This window comes from Salvelinus fontinalis, chromosome 35 (genome assembly GCF_029448725.1).
Source record: "Salvelinus fontinalis isolate EN_2023a chromosome 35, ASM2944872v1, whole genome shotgun sequence".
NCBI lineage: Eukaryota > Metazoa > Chordata > Actinopteri > Salmoniformes > Salmonidae > Salvelinus > Salvelinus fontinalis.
In genome coordinates, this window is record NC_074699.1 from 18,986,178 (window position 1) to 19,013,179 (window position 27,002).

Here is a 27,002-nt window from a genome sequence, read left to right on the forward strand (position 1 = left end):
AAACACAGAACACAATACCGGGTCGTTACAGTATGTTTATACAATATATCCCGATTATTCCATATATAATATCTGTGTGGAGAAAAATGATGCTTATAAATTAAAGACCATGACAAGAAAACCTGCGGATGAAATGCACAGCGTTTCACTGGAACTTTGTCAATATTATAATTGTAAACATGCTCTACAGACTTGATCTACGTACTTAGATTATCAGTGACATCAGAGATGTGATGATGATACCTTCTCTGAAATCTCGCGAAATTGAAGGCTGGCCATTTCCTCCCCATTGATAGCTGTGTGTTTGTGCTTAGGTGGTGTAACAGAAACTATCCGATATCATTTTCATACAAGTTTTTATTCGTTTCAGTTTAGTTGTACAGACCCTCGGGTTGAAAAAACACAAATTATGTTCACCGTCGTAAAGTTTTCCCGTTGACATCGAGCTCGGGTAGATGCCTGTATAAATTGTCGCACAAATGGAAATGGTGCCCAGCGAAGAGAATCAGCTCGTACTCAAAGAGGTGAGATTACGATAGCCAGTTCCAGAACGGGTTCTGGCAACAACGGGCCCTTGGCATCCCTGTGACAGTAAATTATACAAACAACTTTTTAGTTAGGACAGAAAAGTAGTTGATGGCATTATCTATTGACGCGTAAAACCGCAATGACAGAGTTGGCTAACTAACGTTAGCTTTCATCTAGCTAGTTAGAAAATATTGCTAGCATGCTAACCTTAGCTAGCTACTGTAGCTTGTGTTTGACTGTTTCGCTCAAAACGGCGTATTAACGTTTAACTAGGAAGCTATGGTGGACAAGAGGTAGCCAGCTAGCTACATGGAACATAAAACAATTGTAGAGTAATAATTGCTAGTTTTGTTTGTTTGCTAGCTTGCTAATAATGTCGTTAGACATGGCTTTGAGCTGATACTAACGTTAAATTGTAGTTGGCTAGTTTGTCAAAGCAAAGGCAAACTAGCCAGCTGGACGGTGTCGTTGTCGATGACAAGCTAGTTTCAGATCGGGTAAACAAGAAAGTCCTTGTTGCAGGTTACGTTAGCTAGCCAGCTGGCTATCTATTTTTCTAAGCATCAGTCTCGCATGACATTTTAGTTTCATAGCTAACGTTAACTATTTGATATATCGTGTACACAAAATGTGCTATTAGTTAGCTGTGATAATGTTAGATGCTCAGTAGAATTTAACTAGCTAGCAAGTAATGGTCCAATACCCTCATTCGCTTAATATAATTAGGGCTAACTGTTAACAATCTAAACGTTTTTATGACACTGTCAGTACCTCTTAACATTTCATAGGGTTGTTTTTGTGTCCACAATTTCCACACAAAGATTTATTGTAGCTAATCCGGCCACAGTCTTGCCTGAGTTTGCTGAAGTATAGTGCCAAGGGCTGTAGACAGTGAACTGCCTGCTTTCATTGCAATCAGAAATAATTACATTGTCTTTTGACATATTGTGTTAATCGCTTTCCAAGCTTTTGTAAATGGTACTAGAATGACAATTTAAATCATATATTAATTTAGAAATGTGTACCTAGCTAAGAAAGAATATAATGGCAGGTCAAGGAGTGCTGAGCCTCTGTTTAGGCTGGTATTAGGGCTGAGACTGGAATGTTGGCCTCAGTAGGATAATACTTCTCCTTAAAATGGAATTGACTAGTTTTAATCTGCTCTGGACAGCCTCTCTCAATAATCAAGTGTTCCCAGTGCTGAAGGCCCAAGCCGTTGTGCTGCTGTGCTCAGCGAAGCCTTGATCAGTTCTCTCTCCATCCCCCTAATCACGCAGCTGAAACCATTATTTCAGCTCTATGCAGGGCTCACTGCTCTCCACGGCCAAACTCTGATGACAATCTCCAACCCTACACACATCGCTGCCTGGGCCCCTGTCACTCTGCATTTGAGCATGGTTAGGCCTCATATTTCAATGGATGTCTTGTGTAAAATAATTGAGAATCGTCTTTGTTATCCATTAACCAAGCAAGAGAACGATTCTTTAATTTTCGTCTCAATTTTGAATTTGAACAGGTTAGGCGACTTGAAACGGAGCTTTTTTGACAGCAACAAAACTCAGTTTAAAGATCTTGTTATTGTCCAACCAATGAAGGCAATAGTCATTATTTGAAACAGTAGCTTCACAACATATCCACTCCTGCCTACTGTTGAGTCGTCCAGAGGGAACTGGTTGGTTTAAACTTTGTAGAGCCACCTGCTAGCTGCTGTTAAAGCGCTTGACAGAAGTCGTGTGCAGTGGGATGAGTCAGCGGGGTGGAGAGTGTTTTCGGCCTCTGAGGTTAGACTTAGTCCTCAATCTGGCATTGAGCATAGGCACACCTGCTGTTGTATTGTTATAAAATTGTTCCTGTTGTCTCAAGTAAAACAAGGTCTGCAAGTCAAATATGTAGTTCTTTAAGTTGTGTAGGCTAGCTTCAAACACTCGTATAATGTCCTCTGTGCTGGTGGTGGCATTTGCCCTTGCCTGTTGCGTGCACAGACTTTCCTAGGTGGTAACAGGACACTAATACTGTGTAAGGGCTATTGTATTTACGTGTTTGAGATTTTATAAAAATGTTAGTTTCAGACCTTTCATAACTATACTAGGGACATTTTATCTTCTTTCCAGGAAATTGTCTACAGTTCGTCAGATGTGCAAATGCATGTTAATGCAATGGAATTCCCATGGCAACTCATGTTAGTCCTAAATGTTCTTTTGAAAACCAAATCCCCAGGTTAACAAGCCCACTCTTGCTTTCCCTTTATGCAATGTTCACAGTTCCCGAGAAACAACATGCATAGAAAAGTTTCAGTATCTGTTTCAGGAAGAGTCATTAGACCTCAGGTGCTACTGTGAAACCAGGAAGTAAAGAGACACGTTTTCCCCTCCCAGACTGTCTTCTTGATTGAAGAAAAAATGTGATCTTACAGACTGGAGTGACATGAAAATGAGACTGGAAATTACCAGCTGAAGTTCTGCTGAAATTCAGGGTTTTCTGCCAGCCAGCGACTATAGACCAGGTTGTTCTCACCCTCTGAAGGCTCATCAATAGTTAGTTTTGCTATAGGCCTACTGATGCTGGGTGTTCGCTTGCTGTTATTTGCCCTATTGGAAGGAAACTGACTGGATCAATAATGACTTAACAGAAATCCAGACTAATAACTCTGGGTTTTAGTTAAGTAATAATTCCTCTGTCATTTAGCCTAGATTCTCGTATCTGTTCTGTAGTGCGATTGTCTGTGCTCTATAGCACCTACGGCTGCATGTCAGCACCTTGCGACATTATCTGTGATAAAAATACCCCTAATCTGATGATTCACTCATGTGTTGACATCTGCGGCTTGTTTGCAGCATCGGCCGGGACATAGTTTGCCAAGATCACCAGCTTTACATAGAACAAGTAACTGTTTGATTTTAATAATACCTACAGTATTACTTGTGGTGTTTAGAAGTTAATTGAAAGCGTGCCATTCCCAGTTAGTTCGTCTGAGCCGGTGTTCTTGTGCATACATAGACAAACTCTAGCATGTTGCATAACTGTTTCCCTTCTCGGTAACAGCTGTTTGCACTGTTTTAATCTTTGTGTTTTTCACCCCTCCTTCCCATGTGTCATTAGGGTATGTTTTGGAGTTGCAGGCAGAGTATTTTCGTTGAGATGAAGAAGAGGTTTTCTCAGGTAGTTCCTCCTAGCGTAGTGCATAGTCTGTGGCTGTGTGCAGCTTACTGTGTGGGGTTTGCTGATGACTGCATGGAGCATCAGGTTATTGCTGTCCTGAATGTTTGGCCAACCTACCACCAGCTGTTCACTGTGCCTCAACCTTAACAAAATAGTAACTTTTAGAATAGAGGGCTGATTGAGTGAGGGCCAGTTTTGTTAACCCAAATGGCGGTAACACCAGCCCAACATGACACACATGTAGGTTAAATACACAGAACATAGACATTTTTGTTTGGTGGATGACTCATTTGAATTCTTTAGGACAATACAAAAGGTTCTTCGATTAGGGAACATTTGACAAATGCTAACACACCACATTCATGGACTATAATTGTGGACAATTAAATAAAGGTCACAATAAGCACTGGCCATGTAATGATGCTGATAGACCTTTTAAGCTTGTGTTATTGCGTGAGCCTCACTGGAACAGTTGTTTTGGGCACACTTAGTCACGCAAACACCACTATGTCTTGGACAGGTTTCTCTTGTGTCATTCCTGGAAGGCCTGCTTTGGGGAAAATAGTCTTATACACTGTAGTGGACATTGTAATCATAACGAATGTTGGCTTCACTAGATTTGCTGAATAACTAGCCCATTTCATAAATAACATGGACAAAGCCAGACTGAATAGAAACAATGAGGTTGCGATGGTGTGAGGCTCTCACTAGACATGCAGATGGTAAACCAGACTAGCCCTATAGATTCAATGTATGCATGAGGCTCAAATCTTGATCTATCATTGCATGTTATGGTTTTTGGTCAATTTAATAATGTACTGTCATCCCGTCCCTTGAGTTACTTAACCAGATTAACCAGATATTTTCAGATTCCTTACTGATGAGACATTCCTTATGGAGGAATTTTTGGCACTGTATGATAGTTTGGAAGCATGGCTCTGTTCCAGTCTCTGTAATGTGCCTCCCTCTCTAGGTTGGGGCAACTATTTTAATCTGCATCTTCCAAGAACGTAATGCAACGTAAGGTCCACACTGTAGGTCATATAATAGAAATCCTGCATTGCACCACCCGCCTGCTCTAGTTTCTTGTCTGGTGTTCGTTCGCCTGTTATGATGACATTCACGTGCGAGTATGAGAATGCCCTACCCACTGACTGCAGCCAAATCGCCAAATCTCTCGGCTCCCTGAATGCATGCAAATAACCTGCTGATAACGTTTTAATATTTTGTCATGAAGTAAAACACTGAATGAAGGTGTGTGTGCTCTGCACTCAAGGTGTTTGTATGTATCCTACAGCTAGAGAATGCGGCGGAGGAGCCCAGAGTGCTGTGCATAGTCCAGGACACTACCAATGCTAAGACGGTCAACGAGAGGCTCACCCTCAACTTGCCAGCCTCCACCACCCTCCCCAAACTCTTCGAGGATGTGGCCCACAAGGCGGGCTATGTGAACGGCACCTTTGACCTGGCATGGCGCAAGACAGGGGACATGGTGAGTCTGTGTCCTAAGACAACCTTATGATCCCAGGTCCCAGGGACCTTTCCCAGGTCCCAAACTCCTCCAAAACGTCCGTTGTTTGCTCCTCCTCCACACATGGCTATACTGTCTACTGCACGTCAGCTGTTCAACTGAGCCGCACTCACTGACCAATGGTTTGAAATAGTGCCGTTTGGATCCTCCCCATAGTGTGTAAATAGCATTATGTACGCCAGTCTCTTTCTTTCCTGTCCCTGAAGTAATCTGAGGCTGGAGTTCTCACAAGAGTAGGGCAGTGGATTAAGCTCTTTCCACTGCTGGCTTACCCCCCCCCCCCCCCCTTTTCTACAGCCAACATCACATGACAAAACACTGCGGTTCATAGCATGCTCCACAAACTGGTCCTAAAAGCTCATCTTTTGAATGATCATGGGGAGGATTCTCCTTATGAATTCAATGGGAACCTCTGATTGACAGGTTGATTAGGTTGTATTGTGGGGAACTACTGAACTTTTTCAATCTCAAATCCTAGTTTTATTTTGTTTGCGTCTGCTATTTTCTCATGTTCAGACCTGCCTGTCCAAACTGAAGGGTGTTTTTTCTCTTTTTCTGTTCTCCCCCAGGGGTCGCTGGACCCCAGCAGTGAGATGTCCCTCACTGAGTCCGGGTTCGAGCCCGGGAAGAGGAACTTCCTCCAACTCACAGACAAGGACGGAGAACAGCCTCAGATTGCATCGGTGAGTGAGTGGGAAGATGAGAGTTAATGGTTAATATGAATACCAGCATGCCTAGAGCATTCCCCTGGAGGAGGGATTGACATGCAGTTCATTCTTGGTAGACTAGTGGTAGCTATGAGCTGAAGCTTAATTCTCCTTTGTGTAGGATGAGTCGGGGACAGCGAGCAGTAGTGGTCTGGATGACAGCTCCCAGGAGCGCTTCATCGGCCCCCTGCCCAGAGAAGGCACGGTGGGCTGCAGCAGCGACTACAGCAGCCCCAGCTACTCCTACTCCTCCATCCTCAACAAGTCTGACACAGGTACACCCTTTCTGTCAACAGCATAGACTTGACCTCACTTGTAACCCCCCTGACAGCTCACTTCATGAAGCAGATGCTAAGCTACAGGACTGTTTTGCTAGCACAGACTGGAATAGGTTCTGGTATTCTTCCGCTGGCATTGAGGAGTACACCACGTCTGGCTGGCTTCATCAACTGGCTTCATCAATAAGTGCATTGATGTCATCCACACAGTGACTACGTACATACCCCAACCAGAAGCCCTGGATTACAGGCTGCATCTGCACTGAGCTTAAGGGTAGAGCTGCTGCTTTCAAGGAGTGAGACTATAACCCGGAAGCTCCCGCTATGCCCATCGATGAACCATCAAACAGGCAAAGCGTCAAAACAGCACTAGGATTGAATCGTACTACACCGGCTCCGACACTCGTCGGCTGTGGCAGGGCTTGCAAACTATTACAGACTACAAAGGGAAGCACAGCCGCAAGCTGCCCAGTGACACAAGCCTACCAGACGAGCTAAATTACTTATATGCTCGCTTCGAGGCAAGTAACACTGAAACATGCATGAGAGCATCAGCTGTTCCGGATGACTGTAATCATGCTGTCCGTAGCTGATGTAAGACCTTCAAACAGGTCAACATACACAAGGCCGCAGGGCCAGACGGATTAACAGCACATGTACTCTGAGCATGCGCTGACCAACTGGCAAGTGTCTTCACTGACATTTTCAACCTGTCCCTGACTGAGTCTGTAATACCAACATGTTTCAAGCAAACCACCATAGTCCCTGTGCCCAAGAACACTAAGGTAACCTGCCTAAATGACTACCGACCTGTAGCGCTCACATCTGTAGCCATGAAGTTCTTTGGAGGCTGGTCATGGCTCACATCAACACCATTATCCCAGAAACCCTAGGCCCACTTCAATTTGCGTACCGCCCCAACAGATCCACAGATGATGCAATCTCTATTGCACTCCACACTGCTCTTTCCCACCTGGACAAAAGGAACACCTATGTGAGAATGCTGTTCATTGACTACAGCTCAGCGTTCAACACCAAAGTGCCCTCAAAGCTCATCACTAAGCTAAGGACCCTGGAACTAAACACCTCCCTCTGCAACTGGATCCTGGACTTCCTGACAGGCCGCCCCCAGGTGGTAAGGGTAGGTAACAAAATATCCACCACGCTGATCCTCAACATGGGGTCCCTTCCTGTACTCTTGTTCACTCATGACTGCACGGTCAAGCACGACTCCAACACCATCAAGTTTGCCGACGACACAACAGTGATAGGCCTGATCACCGACAAAGAGGAGACAGCCTATAGGGAGGAGGCCAGACCTGGCCGTGTGGTGCCAGGACAACCTCTCCCTCAACGTGATCAAGACAAAGGAGATGATTGAGGACTACAGGACAAGGAGGACCGAGCATGCCCCCATTCTCATCGATGGGGCTGTAGTGGAACAGGTTGAGAGCTTCAAGTTCCTTGGCGTCCACATCACCAACAAACTATCATGGTCCAAGCACACCAAGACAGTCGTGAAGAGGGCACGACAAAACCTTTTCCCCCTCAGGAGACTGAAAAGATTTGGCATGGGTCCTCAGATCCTCAAAAGGGTCTACAGCTGCACCATCGAGAGCATCCTGACTGGTTGCATCACTGCCTGGTATGGCAACTGCTCGGCCTCCAACCGCAAGGCACTAGAGTAGTGCGTACATCCCAGTAAATCACTGGGGCCAAGCTTCCTCCCATTCACGACCAGGCTGTGTCAGAGGAAGGCCCTAAAAATTCAAAGACTCCAGCCACCCTAGTTATAGACTGTTCTCTCTGCTACCACACGGCAAGCGGTACCGGCGTGCCAAGTCTATTTTCAAAAGACTACTTAACAGCTTCTACCCCCAAGCCATAAGACTCCTGAACAGCTAATCAAATGGCTACCCGGACTATTTGCCTTGCCCCCCCCTTTACGCTGTTGCTACTCTCGATTTATTATCTATGCGTAGTTACTTTAACTTTACCTACATGTTCATATTACCTCGACTAACCGTTGCCCCCGCACATTGACTCTGTACCGGTACCCCCTGTATATGGCTTCGCTATTGTTATTTTACTGCTGCTCTTTAATTATTTCTTACTTTGATTTTTTTACCTAACACTTCTTTTTCCTTACAAGCCTTTAACAAACAATGCAGTTAAGTAAGCATTTCACTGTAAGCTCTACACCTGTTGTATTCGGCGCATGTGACAAATTACTTTTGATTTCATGTCTTTCTCCCCCTCTGCAGGATATGTGGGTTTGGTTAACCAGGCCATGACCTGCTATTTGAACAGCCTTCTACAAACACTGTTTATGACACCGGAGTTCAGAAATGCACTGTACAAGTAAGTACCTGTTCTCGTGAAGCTGTTTTGTATTGTTCTAAACAACGGTATTTAATGAAGAGCTTTGTCCTAAAACTATTTTCTACTTGTCCACTGTTCCCTCCAGCTGGGAGTTTGAGGAGTCGGAAGAAGACCCGGTTACCAGCATCCCTTACCAGCTACAGAGGCTGTTTTTGCTGCTGCAGACCAGTAAGAAGAGGGCCATCGAGACCACCGACGTGACCCGCAGCTTTGGCTGGGACAGCAGCGAAGGTGGGCTGTCACACTGCTACATCTAGGCAGCCTCCCCGTAACCAGGAGGAGCCTAGGCTCAACCGCTTCTGAAGTTTTGATAAAGGAACTGGAAGAGTGTGGGGGAAGGTGTACTTTGTTTGTTTTGTCACACAGTTCACTGTCTTAACTGGTCTGTGTGTGTGTTATCTATGTCTCTTCTGTTGTGTCTGCGTATCTGTGTTTTCAGCCTGGCAGCAGCATGATGTCCAGGAGCTGTGTAGGGTCATGTTTGATGCCTTGGAACAGAAATGGAAGCAGACAGAGCAGGTATGAAAGAAAAGTGAACCCTGCTACTTGTCTGAAAACACTAATCCAGGGAGCCAATGAGGGGCCTCCCCCAGGCCCAGAACAAAGGGCCTTCTGTGGGAAGGTGAGAGAGCCAGTAAGGCTGAGGGTTAGCGTTTTCTGATCTCAGGAGTTTGGTATGAACCGTAAACACTTAATTCACTGTGGATAGAAGCACTAGGCTCCTACACGTGTGCTCCTGCATTTAGCTGTATTTGTAAAGAATGCTCTGCATTATCAGTGGTTAATCAAAGTCCCATTTTGATTTTTGCTATATCTGTGTCCCCAGCAGCAGTTTTCTCCACTTACGGTACTTATTTGAACTTCTATTATTGTTTTCTTAAACTGTTTGTTTTTATTTGTCATTTAAAAAATTACATGTACACATTACATGCATACAAAAAATGTGAATGGGATTGCACAATAAAGTCAGATTTATTTCTGCTGTGGTCCCTATTTCTTTGGGTTGTTGACAAACACAGAGTGTACAAAACATTAAGAATGACTTCCTAATATTGAGTTGCACCCCCTTTTACCCTCAGAACAGCCTCAACTTGTCGGCTTGGTTTCTAAGGTGTCAAAATCGTTCCACAGGGATGCTGGCCCATGTTGACTCCAATGCTTCCCACAGTTGTGAAGTTGGCTGGATGTCCTTTGGGTGGTGGATCATTCTTATTACACATGAAAAACTGATTTGCAGTTCTTGCCACAAGTCGGTGCGCCTGGCACCTACTATCGTACCCCATTCAAAGGCACTTACGTTTGTCTTGCCTATTTACCCTCTGAATGTCACACACAATCCATGTCTCAATGCATAAAAATCCCTCTTACCTGTCTCCTCCTAATCTACACTGATTTGAATGGATTTAACAAGTCAATAAGGGATTAGCTTTCACCTGGTCAGGGAAAGATGTTCTTAATGTTTTGCACACTCAGGGTAGATTAGTTACATATTCCAGATATATACAGACATGAAAATGTTTGCTACTTTTCAATTGTTAGCTAGCTTTTTACATTCTATTTAAATGAGGTTATTGTTGGTATGGCTTTAAGTTGCTATTGTAGTTTGTTTTACTCAACAGCACTGGAATATAAAAAAGGGTTCTTACCAGATATACTCTTAAATTTAAAATGACGAAAGTCTCTGGCGCATGTATTATACTGGTGGACATCTCTAAATAAACATAATTGGATAGGTATGTGAGGGCCGAGTCAGTGATAATCCTGTGGACCTTACCAGATCAGTTCAATTAATAACATTTATTTTTACACAGCCACCCTAGCTGCTTAAAACGCTGGACCTCCAGATAAGTTTGAGGGCTGGGGGAGTTAAAATACAATTCTTTCAAGCTTGTTTTAGCTGGTCTGTAGCTTATTCTTTAGAATCAAAAGTTTTTAAATCCTAAATTGTTTAGATGTTTGTGGCTGCTGGTGAACCATGATGAGCACACATAATCAGTGACACTGAACTAGCTTACCTGCCAAACTCTTCAGGGTGTCAATATCAAGCCATTTAGAGGTCTGAGCTAGGAATTATATTTTGGGGTTTATTTTTGTTAAACATAATCTCACAGGTCAGGTACCTATCAAATTAACACTCAAGGTGATGTTTTTGGTCTAACCTCTGAGTTGCCCACTTTGACACTGAAACCAGGGGACCTTGCAAGCGTTACTCTGGAACCAAATAAGCCATTTGGAAATATTGGATAACTCCGCTCTAAGGATCTCTTCTACTGAGGCTTTGTTCTTTTGGGACACCAATTGAGCAGAGTCATCCGCATACAAAAACTATTTACAAGAGCAGGCTGATTTTCATATTATTAATGTACAGTAGGAAGAGCAGTGGACCAAGGACACTCCCCTGCGGGACTCCACAGCTAATCTCCTTTTGCATTAGACAGTTTTCCATTAACATCCAACACTTGGACCACTGGTCTTAACCAGTTAATGAGCCTGCTGTTGCAATCACATATTAAGTGAAATGTGTTAACTCTTTGAGAGGAGCGGAGTCATTGTCTTTGGGGAGTGTTAGAGTTTAGGGAGTTTACATTATTATTAAGCTGGCATAGAGTTGTGTGAGTAGTAGGTTCAGTGTGAGCAGTGAAGAGTGTATTTCAGAATTCTGAGAGATACATGTGTGTGAGTGTTGTGACTGCTTGGGCCTGACTCCCTCGTGTTATGTTCCCCCTCAGGCTGACCTGATTAACCAGCTGTACCAGGGGAAGCTGAAGGACTATGTGCGCTGTCTGGAGTGTGGCTATGAGAGCTGGAGGATTGACACCTACCTGGACATCCCACTGGTCATCAGACCCTTTGGGGCCAGCCAGGCTTATGGCAGCGTGGTGCGTGTCTCTCTGCCTCCATCTCTTATGTCTCTGCCCTTCTTCATGACTATATCAGTATTAATCCAAGTGTGTGAAGAGATCAAAGCTATGATGGTCATTTATGTATTCACCGCGCAGACACTGAAGTCCAGACCCTGCTGTATGCTCCTGCATTTTCCTAAGACTGTTAATAGTAAGACAGTGTAATGTGACGTAGATGCGGTCAGAGTTGTTACTGATACAGTGCCTTTGTGACTCACTGAAACAGGAGGAGGCTCTGCAGGCCTTCGTCCAGCCAGAGACTCTGGACGGGGCCAACCAATACTTCTGTGAGCGCTGCAAGAAAAAATGTGATGCCCGTAAGGTGAGTATACAGACTAGTGATCTTGTTGATGTTAAGACCACACTTCCCTTTGGGTCATGGGAGAACTGATGGGGGGGGGGGGGGGTATTGAGTGAAGGTGGTCACTGGTCTGCCCAGGCAATTTGTGTTCTGACCCATGCCCTTTGCCCTCCCTCCACAGGGGCTGAGATTTCTGCACTTTCCCTACCTGCTGACTCTGCAGCTGAAGCGTTTTGACTTTGACTACACCACTATGCACCGCATCAAACTCAACGACCGCATGTCCTTCCCTGAGGAGCTGGACATGGGTCCTTTCATCGACGTGGAGGACGAGGTGAGACACACCAGCCCAGTGTGGCCTCCTATGTGTTTTATACTCTAGATAGAATAATGAGGCACGGGGTGGGGTGGAATAGTGCCAGCCTTTCAGGTCCACTCAAATTAGATTTTGGATTATGCTTCATGTATTAGTAATTTCCATGAAGTCATTATTAATTCATGAGTGTTACTGATACCTGAACTCTGTCTGCTTTCTCTCTCTTTCCATCCTGCTCTTTGTTTTTGATCAATGGCTGCTCTCATAGAAATCTCCTCAAACGGAGAGCTGCACTGACAGCGGGGCAGAGAATGAAGGCAGTTGCCACAGCGACCAGATGAGCAACGACTTCTCGGCGGACGACGGTGTGGATGAGGGCATCTGCCTGGACAGTGCCAGCAGTACTGAGAGGGCCCTGAAGCCAAAGGTACCCAGCCTCAACACTGTATGTAATACCACACAAACCGTCCTTACACTCGTACTCCCTGTGTTTTATAGCCCATCCTGGTCTGTTTGCATGTAGTGCAATCTGCTGTCATTAGATTTAATTGTTAGCCAATTGTCTCTCCTGCCCCTGTCTCGTCTACAGAGTTCATTGACCTTTGAGCTGTTCTCGGTCATGGTACATTCGGGCAGCGCTGCAGGTGGCCACTATTATGCCTGCATTAAGTCCTTCAGCGATGGCCAGTGGTACAGTTTCAACGACCAGCACGTCAGCAAGGTTATCAGTCTTACAATAACTTATGTTTACTATGCATGTAATACTAGACAAAACAACTCAACACAGGTTGCATCAACATAACTCCTGTCATTGTAACTGACAGTTGTCAGAAACACAACGGTGGTGGTCCAGTGTGTTGATGTGTGTGTCCTTATATAGATCACCCAGGAAGACATCAGGAAAACATATGGAGGGTCCTCGGGGAGCAGAGGCTATTACTCCAGTGCCTTTGCCAGGTCAGTGGAGCTCCTGTCTCTGTCAATCTCTGGATTGATCTGAAATCAATATGTCTCTGAACACATCTCACTCCCTTGCCTGGCTCTCCCATCTCACAATCTCATTGTATGTACCTACTAATGCATGCCTACATGGCCAGAACATTACCAGCATCTGTTCACTTCCCACTCCACAACGTTCAATACCAGAGGAAGCTTTAATGGGGATGAACTGGGGCTTTGTTTACTCAGGGCCCTACATTTTATTGAAGTCTTCCTGGGAGAAAAACAAGAGGGTGGTTATTCAGGCTAGGACAAAGCCCTGTTGATAACTGAGCTTTTACGTAATGCACTGTTCTTTCATGTGTTTGGAAAGGAAGATGGAACTCTCTAAGATTTGGCTACTCATTTTCCTTTTCTCCATTTGCATTTAATAAGATGTTTTTCTGTTCCAACAGCTCTACGAATGCGTATATGCTGATTTATAGGTTGAAAGACCCCTCAAGGAATGCAAGTAAGGGAAACATATTGAACCAAGTCTAGTTCCATAATCAAGTTTGCTTTTAAATGTCTAAAATGACTGTTCAGTTGTATAAAGTTGAATATGTGGGGATAACAATCCTAGTAGGTTTTACTTTCCTAGTCTTTCTCAATGACTTGGACCCCCAGTTAGTTATGGTGATCTCTTGACTGATGGGCCATGTTGTTACCACTACAGAGTATCTGGATTGTGATGACTTCCCTGAGCACATAAAGCATCTGGTCCAGAGGGAGAAGGAGTCTGAGGAGCAGGAGAAAAGACAGAGGGAGATCGAGCGTAATACCTGCAAGGTACATCCTCCTCCTGTGGACTTTCCCATGGTCAACGGTGTCGGTCATTTGACTGAATGTTGTTCTGTTGTTTTTCACAGGGGTTGTGTTGTTGTTAATTGCTCTGTATTTCTCTGTCAGATCAAGCTGTTCTGCATGCATCCGGTGAAGATGATGGCTATGATGGAGAACAAGCTGGAAGTGCACAAGGACAAGACGCTCAGAGAGGCAACAGAGATGGCCTACAAGGTACGTCAGAGTGGAAGCTAAACGGGGAGGAAAGCATTGAAAGCTAATCTCACTCAGAAGCTGCAGTTCATACCAGCCAGCGGTCGGTGTCAGAATAGAGAGTGGTCCTAGGATAGACATAGTTCTAAGTTACAATGGCCAAGAGAAGCTTCAAAACATTACCTTATGTGTCTATTAGCAATTGGACGTGTTTGTGTGTGTCTTTGGCCAATCATTCTGCCCCATAGCTCATGGAACTGGATGGGGTGGTCCCGCTGGACTGCTGTCGCCTGGTCAAGTACGATGAGTTCCATGAGTACCTGGAGCGCTCGTATGAGGGTGAGGAGGACACCCCCATGGGGCTGCTGCTGGGCGGGGTCAAGTCCTCCTACATGTTTGACCTGCTGCTGGAGACCCGCAGACCAGAGCAAGTCTTCCAGCCATACAAACCCGGAGGTCAGTAAAACACATTCAATAATTTAAATATAATACTAAAACTAGCAACTCTTTTAGCCTTTTCGGAAATTAGTTGTGTGTGACTGGTTGGTGTGTGTCTCTGTAGAGGTGATGGTGAAGGTTCACGTGGTGGATCTGAAGACTGACACTGTTGCCCCTCCCGTCAGCATCAGGGCCTACCTAAACCAGTCAATCACTGAGTTCAAGCAGCTCATTGCACAGGTAAATTCAGACACTCTTCGTTAATTCTTCCTTTCTATCTAATACAGTCTAATCCAACCTGATACAGTCCACACTTGTAAGACCATAAAATCTGCTAGTATTTGATTTGGGATCTGTGGTGAAGGTTCTCTCCACTGTGTGTGTATTGTTTGTTGAAAGGCCACAGAGCTCTCAGCTGAAACCATGCGTGTCGTCCTGGAGCGCTGCTATAATGACCTTCGGCTTCTCTACGTGCCCAACAAGACACTGAAAGCAGAGGGTTTCTTCAGGAGCAACAAGGTCACACTCTACTTTATTATTGTCCTTTCCAGCTTGTGTCTGCTGTGTTAAATTATGTTTACAGATACACAACATTTTCAACAGTGCTTTGATCGCAGATGTAACACAAACCTAATTTGTCCATTATCTGGTTTCTCTTAGGTTTTTGTGGAAAGCTCTGAATCCCCAGATCACCAGGTCACTTTCACTGATTCCCTCTTGTGGAAACTGCTGGATCGCCATGGGAACACAATCCGCCTGTTTGTCTCGCTCCCTGTGCAATCCCCCGGCACCAACAGAACTATTTGCCAAAAAGTGGGCGGCGACCCTGAGGAGTGCTCTGAGGGGTCAAAGGTCAACAGGAATTCTGTAGAGACCATCCTGGAGGAGAGCACAGAGAAGCTGAAGAACCTGTCCCTCCAGCAGCAGCAGGGCTCCAGCACCAGTGACAGCCAGAAGAGCTCAGACACCAGCGACTTCGAGCACATCGAGTCCCCCTCACCCTCTCAGGACCCAGACTCCTCCTCCGTATCCCCTGTCGTTGCAGTCGACAACCGAGAGCTGGAGAACCGGATCCGGGTGGCCAGCGGCGGGGGGGCCTACTCTGACCCGGAAACCCAGTTCCCTGGGGAGGAGCGCTCGGACTCTGAGGTGAACAACGATCGCAGCACGAGCTCAGTGGACAGTGACATCCTGAGCTCCAGCCACAGCAGTGACACGCTGTGCAACGCTGACAGCGGCCCCATCCAGCTGGCCAATGGCCTGGACTCACACAGCATCACCAGCAGCCGCCGCTCCAAGGCCAATGAGGGCAAGAAGGAGACGTGGGACACAGCCGAGGAGGACAGTGGCACGGACAGCGAGTATGATGAGAATGGGAAGAGCAAGGCGGAATCCTATTACCTCTACTTCAGAGCAGAACCATATGCACAGGAGGATGGCTCTGGGGAAGGAGGCCAGAAATGTACGTCTTCTAAATCTGTTTACAAATGCAGGTCTAATCTTGTTTAGTCTGTCCTAACTTTTTTTGATTGAATGTTTAGTTCGTGGGGACTGTAGAATTGTTTTTTTTGTACCTTTTTCTGTGGAATAAGTGTGGGTCGTTCATACTATGAATTTAATCACTTTTTTACAGCACCGTTTTGATTTGAACGAAACCTTCCATACATGTTTTCCCATGTTAGAAGTCGTCAGAAAGTGCTCAAAGATGACCAATTTTTCATACCCCACCATGAGACATCCATCCACACCCGCATGTGTGTGGTATGTGTGTACACGTGTGCTTGTGAGAAATGGGGAGAATGCTGTAGCAGGCCTCACTCTCCATTGGATTTGCTTATACTGTATAATAAGATGTGAAGGTGTTTAAGATCTGAGAGAGGGAGAACGCTGTAAATATAGTACAATACAGAAACGGCTGTAGTTCACAAACGGCAATAAGTTTAATCATATATTTGGGCTTAGAACAGGTCAGATAACAATACTATATGCTTTTAAACTATTTCATTCTTAAATGTATTTCAAAATGCTGAAGTCATTTTAAAGTATGATAGAGAATAACAATACTAAAATGTCAATATGGCCTGTCTAGACACTTGTGCTAACTGTGTTGATACCAAATTTCATGCATTTACACAAACAGAATTTCTGGCACATTTTTGATATCGTACTAAATATAGTACATGAATGGGTTAATTTAAGATAAGCACTCATGTCAGTTATCTGATAGAGCAACACCTCGAGGGTTAAGAAACACTGGTTTAGATGCTGTTAGAACAAAATCCACATGTAGTATTTAATATACTGTTATATGATTAGTTTGTTCCAACTAATTGAAACATATGTTTTGGTGCTGTTTGCCTGTCAGGTGTACTGGTCCACGTGGATAAGAGGATAACTCTGTCAGCGTTCAAACAGAACCTGGAGCCTTTCGTGGGAGTCACCTCTACCCAGTTCAAGGTGTTCCGCGTCTACGCCAACAACCAGGAGTTTGAGAGTGTACGGCTCAACGAGACTCTCTCCTCCTTCTCTGACGACAACAAGGTCTGTAGCGTCTCACTATCTGCCCCTTTCAAAACATGACTTTTTTCAAAAGATAATGTTTTTTTTACAAACAATCTTATCCATGACGCTCCTCTTGGTCTTCTTACAGATAACCATTCGATTAGGCAGAGCACTGAAGAAGGGCGAGTATCGGGTGAAAGTGTACCAGCTACTAGTGAATGATGCAGAGGTAAGGACTGGGATGAGCTGATGTTTCTTCACACACACAAGTGATTGTTATTCGGTGTTGTGCAATTTCCTCACTTAAAAGCAGTCTGTAGGTGTGTCACTGATGGATTTGTCACCAGGGTGTATTATGTGACAGTTGTATATGTCATTGTGTTTCATGCTTAAGTGTGTGTGTGTCTCTCCTCCCCAGCCCTGTAAGTTCCTCGTAGACACAGTGTTTGCTAAGGGCATGACTGTGAAACAGTCCAAAGAGGAGCTAATGCCTCAGCTGAAAGACCAATGCAAGCTGGACCTCAACATCGACAAGTGGGTTCCACCTTACACACTTAAAAACATGTACAGTCAAGTAACTCTAATCTGCATATCTAAAATGATCTATGTACACAATCCAATGCACACGAATGTATGGGCACACATGCAACCATACATTATACACTTGAATCCTTTACCTACATATTTTCTTCTGAAAACATTTGTTGACTGTAAAAGGTACCACAGGTGTCTTCGTGGTGATACAATCAGAATGTCAGTATTTAGTCATTTAGAAGACGCTCTTAACCCTAGTTGCTCTGGATAAGTGCCTTGCTCAAAGGCACATCGACAGATTTTTCACCTCGTCCGCTCGGGGATTCAAACCAGCGGCCTTTCGGATACTGGCCAAATGCTCTTAACCGCTAGGCTACCTGCTGCAGATCCTCTCACTTCAAAGTATTATGGGTGCCTTTGTTCTACTATGGATGGGTACTGTGAGTGACCTTTTAAAGCACTGACTCACAGCTGATGCTTATTGCTAGAAGTGTTGTTGAATCCCAATTGTGTGTGGGGTCAGGTTCCGTCTCAGGAAGAAGACGTGGAAGAACCCAGGGACAGTGTTTCTGGACTACCACGTCTACGAGGAGGACATCAACATCTCCAGTAACTGGGAGGTCTTTCTGGAGGTTCTAGATGGTAATACTGGTTTGCTATTGTTTCGAATACTCTCTTCAGAACAATTGTAAGTCGCCTCATGGTCATCATAGCCTGAAAAGAGACAAACTTACTCTAAAATATATTACTGCTTTATATCAAACGCCTATATTAGGTCACGTAAAAATGGCTTTAGAGGGAGCTTTAACAATTACTTCTGTAAAAGGAAAAGCCCTGTAGAACTGAATTGTCTCATCTGAATGAGTATCACTTGTGAGAGAGAGAAAGAGAGGCAGACCGAGGCAGTGGGTATGTGTGCTCGCTCAGCCACCCCCAACCCTCTTCTCCTGCCCCTTTCCAGGACCGGAGAAGATGAAGTCCATGTCCCAGCTGGCTGTGCTGACCCGCCGCTGGACCCCCGCCCAGATGAAGCTGGAGCCCTTCCGGGAAGTGGTTCTGGAGAGCAGCAGTGTGGAGGAACTCAAGGAAAAGGTGTGTGTGTATTCACGTCTTGAATGTGGTGCCAGGCCTTGTACACTGGTGCACATGTCTGAGGCCACAGACACACTGGATTGCAAGGCAGCACTGTGGGATGGTCTTACCCACTAAGTGCACGCTCCCAGCAACATCACTGGGTCTGATGCACCACTTGGGAGTAGTGAGATGCACTGTAACTTTTCACATCACAGTATATATAACATCAGCCTCCTAGACTTTGAGATGCATAATTAGATGTTGCAAGGTAAATTATAGGGCATGCTAAATGGATATTAAAAGGTAATTTGTGACATCAATTCTCTCTCTCCAGCTCAGTGAAATAAGTGGTGTTCCTCTTGAAAACCTGGAGTTTGCCAAAGTAGGTGAACTGTTTTTGATGCTGTTAGGATTTATTTTTACCCTTGCGTTGATTCACTCCACTTAATTTCCTGATTTGTTTCCCAATTTACTGACTGGCGTCCTGATTGTCTCCTGCAGGGGCGCGGAACATTTCCTTGTGATATCTCGGTATTGGAGATCCATCAGGATCTGGACTGGAACCCTAAAGTGTCCACTCTGAATGTGTGGCCTCTGTACATCTGTGATGATGGTGCTGTGGTCTTCTACAGGTAAACTCATCATACTCTGCCATACTGGAACAGGGCCCTTTGCCATTTCAAATGAGTAGCTGTTGTGAAATGACAATGGGATGTTCAGGAAAATTGCAGATATTTGGTTTAATATAGGTATATTCTCCAGAAAGTCTCACAGCTTGTGCTCTGGGGTTTCAGGGACAGCACAGAGGAGCCTATGGAACAGTCTGAAGATGAACGCAATGAGCTGATGAAGAGGGAGAGCAGCCGCCTGCTGAAGACTGGCCACCGGGTCAGTTACTCACCTCGTAAGGAGAAGGCCCTTAAGATCTACCTGGATGGGGGCCCGGTCAAGGACCCGGGGCAGGACTGAGGCCCTTCTGAGGCCCGTCCCAGTTAGCTGGTTGGCCTGCCGCAGTGTAGCTTGGCCCGGCCAGGGGACCCTGTCTGGCGTGGGGCCCCACGTTGACTCGACGACGTCACCAGATCAGTGCGTCTCACACCATCTCTCGTCCTCCCATCTGAGCTCTAGGGGAAAGAGAGTGGCTCAGAAATCATATTGTGCACTATAGTTTATTGTACTGTGAAGTTTAAAGGGAAGTGCAAAAGCTATTCAATAAAAAAAATACTATACAGACAAATCAATTTAACGAAAATGTTCCAGACATGGGTGCACGATCAGAGTAGAGCTGTGTAGCCAGAGGGAAAGACAAGTCTGTCAGTTTCCTCTCCTTCTCCGCAACACTTTATTTCTCATCTCCCTCTTGCACTTGGGTTTCTCGCTCTCCCTCTGTTAGGTAGACTAGCGATAGAGCCTACCTGACCCATCTGTGAACATGTACCTGGTTCAAATTCTCCACATCTGATATTTCACCAGGCTAGAGCGATGCTCGTCCCACCCACCCACTTTAGAGACTGAGTATAAAGCCAAGAATATCTACGACAACAACCTCACTTTGTCTTCTTCCAGTTTCTTTGTCTTCTTTAATCCAAACTGCAGTTTTTTTTATCCTTGGCAAATCAATACGTAGTTCACACAACATTTAATGACCTCTGTCTTCTCTGATTCTATAAAATGGTCATTTTTGATTTGCTGACGTGGAGGGTTTCTGCTGTTTTCCCAGAATGCCACAGTGTACATCACTGTGGAAACTCCTCTTACTGCTGCTCTACCCACTACGCTTTATAAGAGCTCAGCCTCACTTCCTCCTGATTCACTGATACGTGTTAGTCCTCCAATTACCAAGGAAATGGCAACTAGACCACCATGTAGACTATGTTAAGGAGCTCATCATTCTGTTCAATGTAAATTATTTTGATGTTATTTTGAGTGACCTCTGGCACACATTAAAAACATTGTCTGTATTTAACCTTATGTTAATTTAGAAACCTGTTTATTTCTGCACGATGTGAACGGTGTGCGTGTCTGTCGAGGCCACGTGCATGCTGATTGCTTGACGGGCGGGAGCCCTCAGTGGTTTCGGAGATGGTTGGGGGCAATATATACCTGCTGCTGCTTCTCAGACTGAGCAGAGGGCATAGACCTTACTGGACCAGCTGACTGGGTATCCACGCTGCAGGGCCCAGCAGAGCTCCTCTGTGCTTCTAATGCTGCCTGCCACAAGCTGTTCACAGTAGAAATGCCAATAAAATAATTTGTTTCTTTGTTTTGAGGTTTAAATCTTGTGTGAACATAGTTAAGGTGATTTTAGAATTGAAATTGTTTTTTTCATAACTGCAGTATTCTGTTATTGTAAATTAAAAACTTTGAATCCCCACTTTACCAAAATCTGCATTTATATGGATTGAACATGGTATACATATAAGAATATTTACATCTCAATAATAGACATCTACATTTTCAAAGCCTTTTATTTTCTTATGAGCAAAAGTTGTGCAAGCTGCATGTGTCTGGGTTATAGTTTCCATTACCAAGTTGTGGGCATGATGAGCTGACCTGTCATATTCTGTCAAAGTGCTCCATATATTCAGAAATGTAATCTGTCCTTGTTTAAACCACTATTTAAAACAAAAACCAGGACTAAGCAAGCTACAGTGCATTGTGTTTGAACAAAGGGCCTCAACGGTGCATCCTTAAGGTAGGCACATACGTGAGACATCAGAGAGAGCAGGATGGGGTATGTTTTAAGTACATATTTGTTAACACAAACTCTTATTGCAGAAGTTGAGTGTAGTCATCATACACAGTACCTTCGAACAGCGTGAACGTCTAGGAATCGGGAAATACCCAAAATGTAAATTCCATCTAATACATACATGGTGTTATGCACTACGTAACATCTAGAGCTTTGCTTAACTTCAAGCAGATAGAGAAAAACTGCAATGGCTTGAATAAACAATGCCTTGTGAGAGTGTGAGCAACTTCAATTTCTAGGCTGAAATCACTGGAGACCCTTCTGAATGTCTACAGGCCTGAAAAGGTTGAGCTGCATGGTTACTCCTAGACAATATAGTCAATTTCTGAATAAAGTGTGTCTGTCAGGTCCTCTTCACTCGAGTTCTGTCTTTTCAGACACAGGGAGCCTCGGCTGTCAAAGAGATGAGGAAATATCAATTTGTAGCATCATACTGGGTCAACAGCATTTTGAGTGATCGCTATGGCTGTTGTCTACCAAGTGTTTTTTATTTTATTTTTATGTATTGACTTATGCCTTCATTTCAATTGAATGTAAATGTTGCAGGTTTTCAGCAAATAGACTCTTACCCGACTTGTTGGCACTGGAGGTCCCCAGCACAGGGGCAGTGGTCCCTGGCCCTCTATGTCCCAGGACAGCAGTTCCATAAGGTGATTGGAGGAGCCATGACAGCGCTCACGCTCTATTGGCTTGGCCGTGCACACAGGGAACAGCAGAGCTGACCACGAGGTAAGGGGAGAGAGATGGGTAGTGACAAAGGTAAGTGACATTACTACAGAAACTTTAATACAGGAGTACAGTACATGGACAGTGCTTGAAAGGGAAAGCAGGTTATGGGCCTTCACATGATCACTTAACTATCTGAAACTTCAATGCACCCTGCTTCACTTGCCTTCGTGACTATCATAATTGGCTAGGGACAATTACATTGAGAACAGAGGCTTTGCGGTATCGCAATTTGAAGCCTCCCTTTTTTGGATGTCAAAGCAATCCCTGTAGGTTTGTATCTGGCTGAGTCATAGCCAAATGAAAGGAGCCCATTTCGCTCCCCACAGATTATGTTAATTTCATGTAGAATGACTCATGGTGTATAATTTAGCAGAGTAATTATGTTCTGTGTGTGGCCTTGTGGCCTGCACCTTTATGGAAAGCACAGCAGAGGTCTGGGCTGCAGTCGTTCTGGTATTGGCAGATGCTGCCAGCTTCCCCCTTAGTGGTGTTCTGGCTGCACTGGCCCCACACACACAGCTGTCCTGTACAACACTCCTCATTCTTTTTGCAGGGCTGGAACACAAACACAGTGACAAACTGTCAGATGACATGCATGGCATCATGTAAGCCCCATGGTCTTGTAACTCTCCTAAGCTCTCTAGGTGCAGCAAATTCCTGCTACTTGTGCAAGCTGAACCATTAGTGGTATCTAATTAATAGTTAATAGTGTGCTGCTTGACATGACTGTTTTTATGTGCAGGACATTAACACAGGCCTTATCAACTTGGAAGACCCTTAACTATTCTCAGCGTACCTTTGACTTTGAATGCAAGCCAGTATCTACAGTATTATGTGGATGGATTTCTACTCTGCCCTGCCAAAAACACTGGTCTTAAATTCAATTACATTGTGTCTGTAGAGTAGGCTCTCATTACCTCTCATCCTGCTCATCTCTTTGTCCTCTGAGAGAGGGGGAGAGAGGTGGAGCTCTTATTCAATCAGACACAAGCTTTGATGCACAGCCAAGAGGAGAGAAGCTCTCTGTCATGAAACACTCCAGTTACACTTGTGGCAACACTGCAATGCAGTAACAATGCAGAAGCAGCTGCATCATATTGTTTAAGCAATCTGCTGCTCTGTGATTGCTGTGTGTGTGCACGTGCGCACTAAAGCACTGTTACAAAAACTGGAGAAGGTCTGAAGTAGCACGTAATAGTAACTAGGAAGGAGTCAAAGTCCCCTGGGAAATATAAGTCTGCATGAATACATTCTAGATGGGTTCAGTGTCAGGGTGTGTAAAATGTGTGTGACACTGTTAGTAACCATGAAATGGACCTACCACGTCGAGGGCTTTGCAGGTTAGACACTTGGATCGGTGCGTCTCATACCGGCAATATTTCCCCTTTTCACAGTCCTCGTCAATGATACACTCCTGTGAGGAGGGGAAGAGGAGACATTCAAGACACACCCTCCTTCACAGATAAACATGCAGATGGTCTCTATATGGTACCAAAGCCGCCCACAATCCAGAGTTTTGCACTAGAAAACAGATTGTACTGGAAAAATTGGCTAAATCAAACATGGTAGACTTGAAGAGAAATTCAGAGGTTGTAGCCATGTACTATTGCAAACTTATTTACAAAAGTTACTTAAAATAACTTCAAAGTACATTTTTGAGGATGTGATACGTTGTTGCACGATCTCTTCCAATATTTACACTACCGTTCAAAAGTTTGGGGTCACTTAGAAATGTACTTGTTTTTGAAAGAAAAGCACATTTTTCATCCAATAAAATAACATAAAATTGATCAGAAATACAGTATAGACATTGTTAATGCTGTAAATGACTATTGTAGCTGGAAACGGCTGATTTTTAATGGAATAATTAGATAGGCATACGGAGGCCCATTATCAGCAACCATCACTCCTGTGTTCCAATGGCACGTTGTATTAGCTAATCCAAGTTGATCATTTTAAAAGGCTAATTGATCATTATAAAACCCTTTTGCAACTATGTTAGCACAGCTGAAAACTGTTGTTCTGATTAAAGAAGCAATAAAACTGGCCTTCTTTAGACTAGTTGAGTATCTGGAGCATAAGCATTTGTGGGTTCGATTACAGGCTCAGAATGGCCAGAAACAAAGAACTTTCTTCTGAAACTCATCAGTCTATTCTTGTTCTGAGAAATGAAGGCAATTCCATGTGAGAAATTGCCTAGAAACTGAAGATCTCATACAGCGCTGTGTACTACTCCCTTCACAGAACAGTGCAAACTGTCTCTAACCAGAATAGAAAGAGGAGTGGGAGGCCCCGGTGCACAACTGAGCAAGAGGACAAGTACATTAGAGTGTCTAGTTTGAGAAACAGATGCCACACAAGTCCTCAACTGGTAGCTTCATGAAATAGTACCCGCAAAACACCAGTCTCAACGTCAACAGTGAAGAGGCAACTCCGGGATGCTGGCCTTCTAGGCAGAGTTCCTCTGTCCAGTGTCTGTGTTCTTCTGCCCATCTTAATCTTTTCATTTTATTGGCCAGTCTGAGATATGGCTTTTTCTTTGCAACTCTGCGAGACTGGAGAGGCGTACAGGGCATGGGGAAAGAGAAATGAGATTCCCAAACATGACAGCAGTTGTGGCCGCATGCAGAACAGCACAGAAAGAGGAAACACATGACAACTGATGACTTGTTAAATCTTTCATGAATTGTGACTTGCATTAAGGATGGAATTGTATTCATCTTATGCCCACTGTCTTTATTAAACACAAAACACCCGTTAGAGTTATAGTGTTCAAGATATTGTGGATAATATATGTTTTAAAAAGAATCTGTTGTAAATCATGATGGAGGGAAATTCCAAAGATTGTTTATGCCTCACACGATTAATATTATTTTCCTTGCCACTGGACTGGATAACTGTTCTGGTGATGTGGGCCTCTCCTGTTCTGTTGTCTGTCTCCTAAAGAGAGACACATTTCCAGTTAGGATCACTTCTGTAGGATTTCTGCAATTTTGCTTTCAGTCTTCATAACAAATGTGGGATGCCAAAAATACTACTACTATACAGTATTAAAATTCATAATAGCATTTCAGCATCCTAGTTTTGAATGAAATACAGTACAAAAATACATTTGCATGTGACTACTACTGTACCTTGTGTACTATCTCTATGGTGTGGATGGATTGAGTTTCAACCACACTCTCAGAAGTGCTTTTGTTGTGGTAATTTGAGGGAAGGTTATTGGGATGCAAGCTGGACTTTGCACTCTCATTGTCCATCTAAAGAGGTTTGATGCAAAAGATCAATGTTGCATTGAGGTCACCACTGTTTTTTTTACACAGTGTGCATGTTAAGATTGACTTCGACTCATCTTAACCCACATGGGCAAAAAATTTTATTAGTCTAATAAAGATGTATGTCTCAAGTTAAACTTGTGGTTACTTTAACAGAAAAGTTTCAGATCAACTAAACTGATATAATAAGAGTGTACTGCGCTATTAACTGTTGCATTTTACATAGCATTAAAAGTCATACAAATGAAAGGGGTGCTATGGGACATAATAGGCTCATTTATTTTTTATCAACGCTCTGCAAATATACATCTGAGTAGACCTAACAATTAACCGACCTGGTGCACCGCATCCTCCAGTTTATTATGCGTGTCCTCCATCAGTTGCTCTACCTCCTCAAACGTGTCGTTTAATGTCGTGTGTCCTTGTGCCAAATTATCCTCAAGGATCTGGTTGATGTCCAAATCCACGGGCCTGGCAGATTCAGGAAGGAGGATGCCATGGATAGACGTTAGAAGAGAGAAATACAATATCCTTGCTGCTGCGCAAAAAGGCATCAGAATGAATTAGGTTCTTTGGACGTCCCATCTGCGCACTGGGTGTGTGCGGTGATGCTGCTGCTGCTGGGTCACTCTGTCCAAAGAGAGGGGGGAGGATAGACTATAATATAGCCTTATGCATGTATTTATATTTTGAGAAAGTTGTAGTTTATTTTGTCCCAAGTTATGCGACCACTGTAGGCTATAGCCTAATTGACAAGTGCAAGCCATGGTGATACGTTTTCGATACTCTTACCTTTCATAGTGACGCCAGTGACGAACCTATTCTGGGCCAACCTCAGCACGCAGCAGGCTGTGGGAGGACGCCGCCAATGGAGGGATGGTGGCACACCGCAATGGGCTGACTGCTCGTCTTTGAGCAATGAGCAGACTTGGCTAGAGCTCGGGTTAACGTTGGAACATCTGTGTAATGAGATCTGTGTAATGTTGGCGACGACTCTTTATTGTTACTCTTCAATTAGAAGTTTATAATTCACGTGTTATTATATTTCACAATTAGTAGACCTAGTTATAATGTATTAAAGTTGTGATAACTAGGCTACACAGTAATATAGTCTGCTGTGACTGTGCGTAAACGTGGACGCATAATATGGCTCTGTCGCATGTTTTCGCCCATTTACCACTAGATGGCCTCATTTGCATGGAATATATTTTCAGTAGCCTAGTTTATAGGTTTATGGCTATGAAACCAAAATTGCTAGACATATGGATTAAACACCCACCCACCACCCCGAGCAACCACCCGACTAAGTAACCATCTTATGTAACCATAGCAAACGTAACAAATTATACTAATGTGAGTGTCCAGGATTTATCTTTACTATGTTACGTCTAGTCTGAGACCAGGTTTTTAAGAGATGTCACTCCTTGCTGTCACGGTGATTAACTGACCATGTCATCGCCATCATCTGAACGTGTCGTAACGTGTCGTTTTATGTAATGGAAGAAACAGTCAATAATTTAAAGGAGTCCATGTTTACTCACTGCGTAAATGCCAAATGTAGCCTATTATGGATCAATTAATTTTGCGTAATTTGACGCAAGTTCTTTGTTTTGTTTGTT

General features: G+C 44.1%; 1 protein-coding gene and 1 pseudogene across 8 annotated transcripts; one reads left to right on the forward strand and one right to left on the reverse strand.

Annotated features, from left to right (window-relative positions):
- The first annotated feature begins 254 nt into the window (after positions 1-254).
- On the forward strand, positions 255-21,001 carry usp47 (ubiquitin specific peptidase 47). Of its 8 annotated transcripts, none has more exons than XM_055899450.1 (30): positions 255-524; positions 3,628-3,687; positions 4,985-5,179; positions 5,788-5,901; positions 6,047-6,200; positions 8,468-8,564; positions 8,671-8,816; positions 9,025-9,104; positions 9,412-9,432; positions 11,315-11,464; positions 11,715-11,810; positions 11,971-12,123; positions 12,374-12,550; positions 12,695-12,826; positions 12,986-13,062; positions 13,500-13,555; positions 13,760-13,872; positions 13,993-14,100; positions 14,328-14,535; positions 14,642-14,757; positions 14,917-15,036; positions 15,178-15,979; positions 16,883-17,058; positions 17,168-17,248; positions 17,438-17,553; positions 18,077-18,195; positions 18,515-18,645; positions 18,962-19,009; positions 19,129-19,259; positions 19,422-21,001. In XM_055899450.1, exons 1-30 carry the CDS (start codon positions 480-482, stop codon positions 19,594-19,596), a joined length of 4,197 nt encoding a protein of 1,398 aa, XP_055755425.1. In that variant the 5' UTR covers positions 255-479; the 3' UTR covers positions 19,597-21,001. The 8 variants fall into 8 exon arrangements, with proteins under 8 accessions (XP_055755425.1, XP_055755427.1, XP_055755426.1 ...); XM_055899452.1 differs by having other exon boundaries at positions 12,374-12,532; XM_055899451.1 differs by having other exon boundaries at positions 9,415-9,432.
- A 78-nt stretch (positions 21,002-21,079) lies between these two features.
- Positions 21,080-26,155, reverse strand: LOC129834457 (dickkopf-related protein 3-like; annotated as a pseudogene).
- Between the last annotated feature and the right edge of the window lie 847 nt (positions 26,156-27,002).

Bases quoted from the DNA above. Each gene is read 5' to 3' on its own strand.
- usp47 (XM_055899450.1), top strand. From the start codon at position 480: ATGGAAATGGTGCCCAGCGAAGAGAATCAGCTCGTACTCAAAGAG. The intron at 13,873-13,992 runs GTACATCCTCCT...TTTCTCTGTCAG, and splicing joins TCGAGCGTAATACCTGCAAG to ATCAAGCTGTTCTGCATGCA. The intron at 17,249-17,437 runs GTAAGGACTGGG...TCTCCTCCCCAG, and splicing joins TACTAGTGAATGATGCAGAG to CCCTGTAAGTTCCTCGTAGA.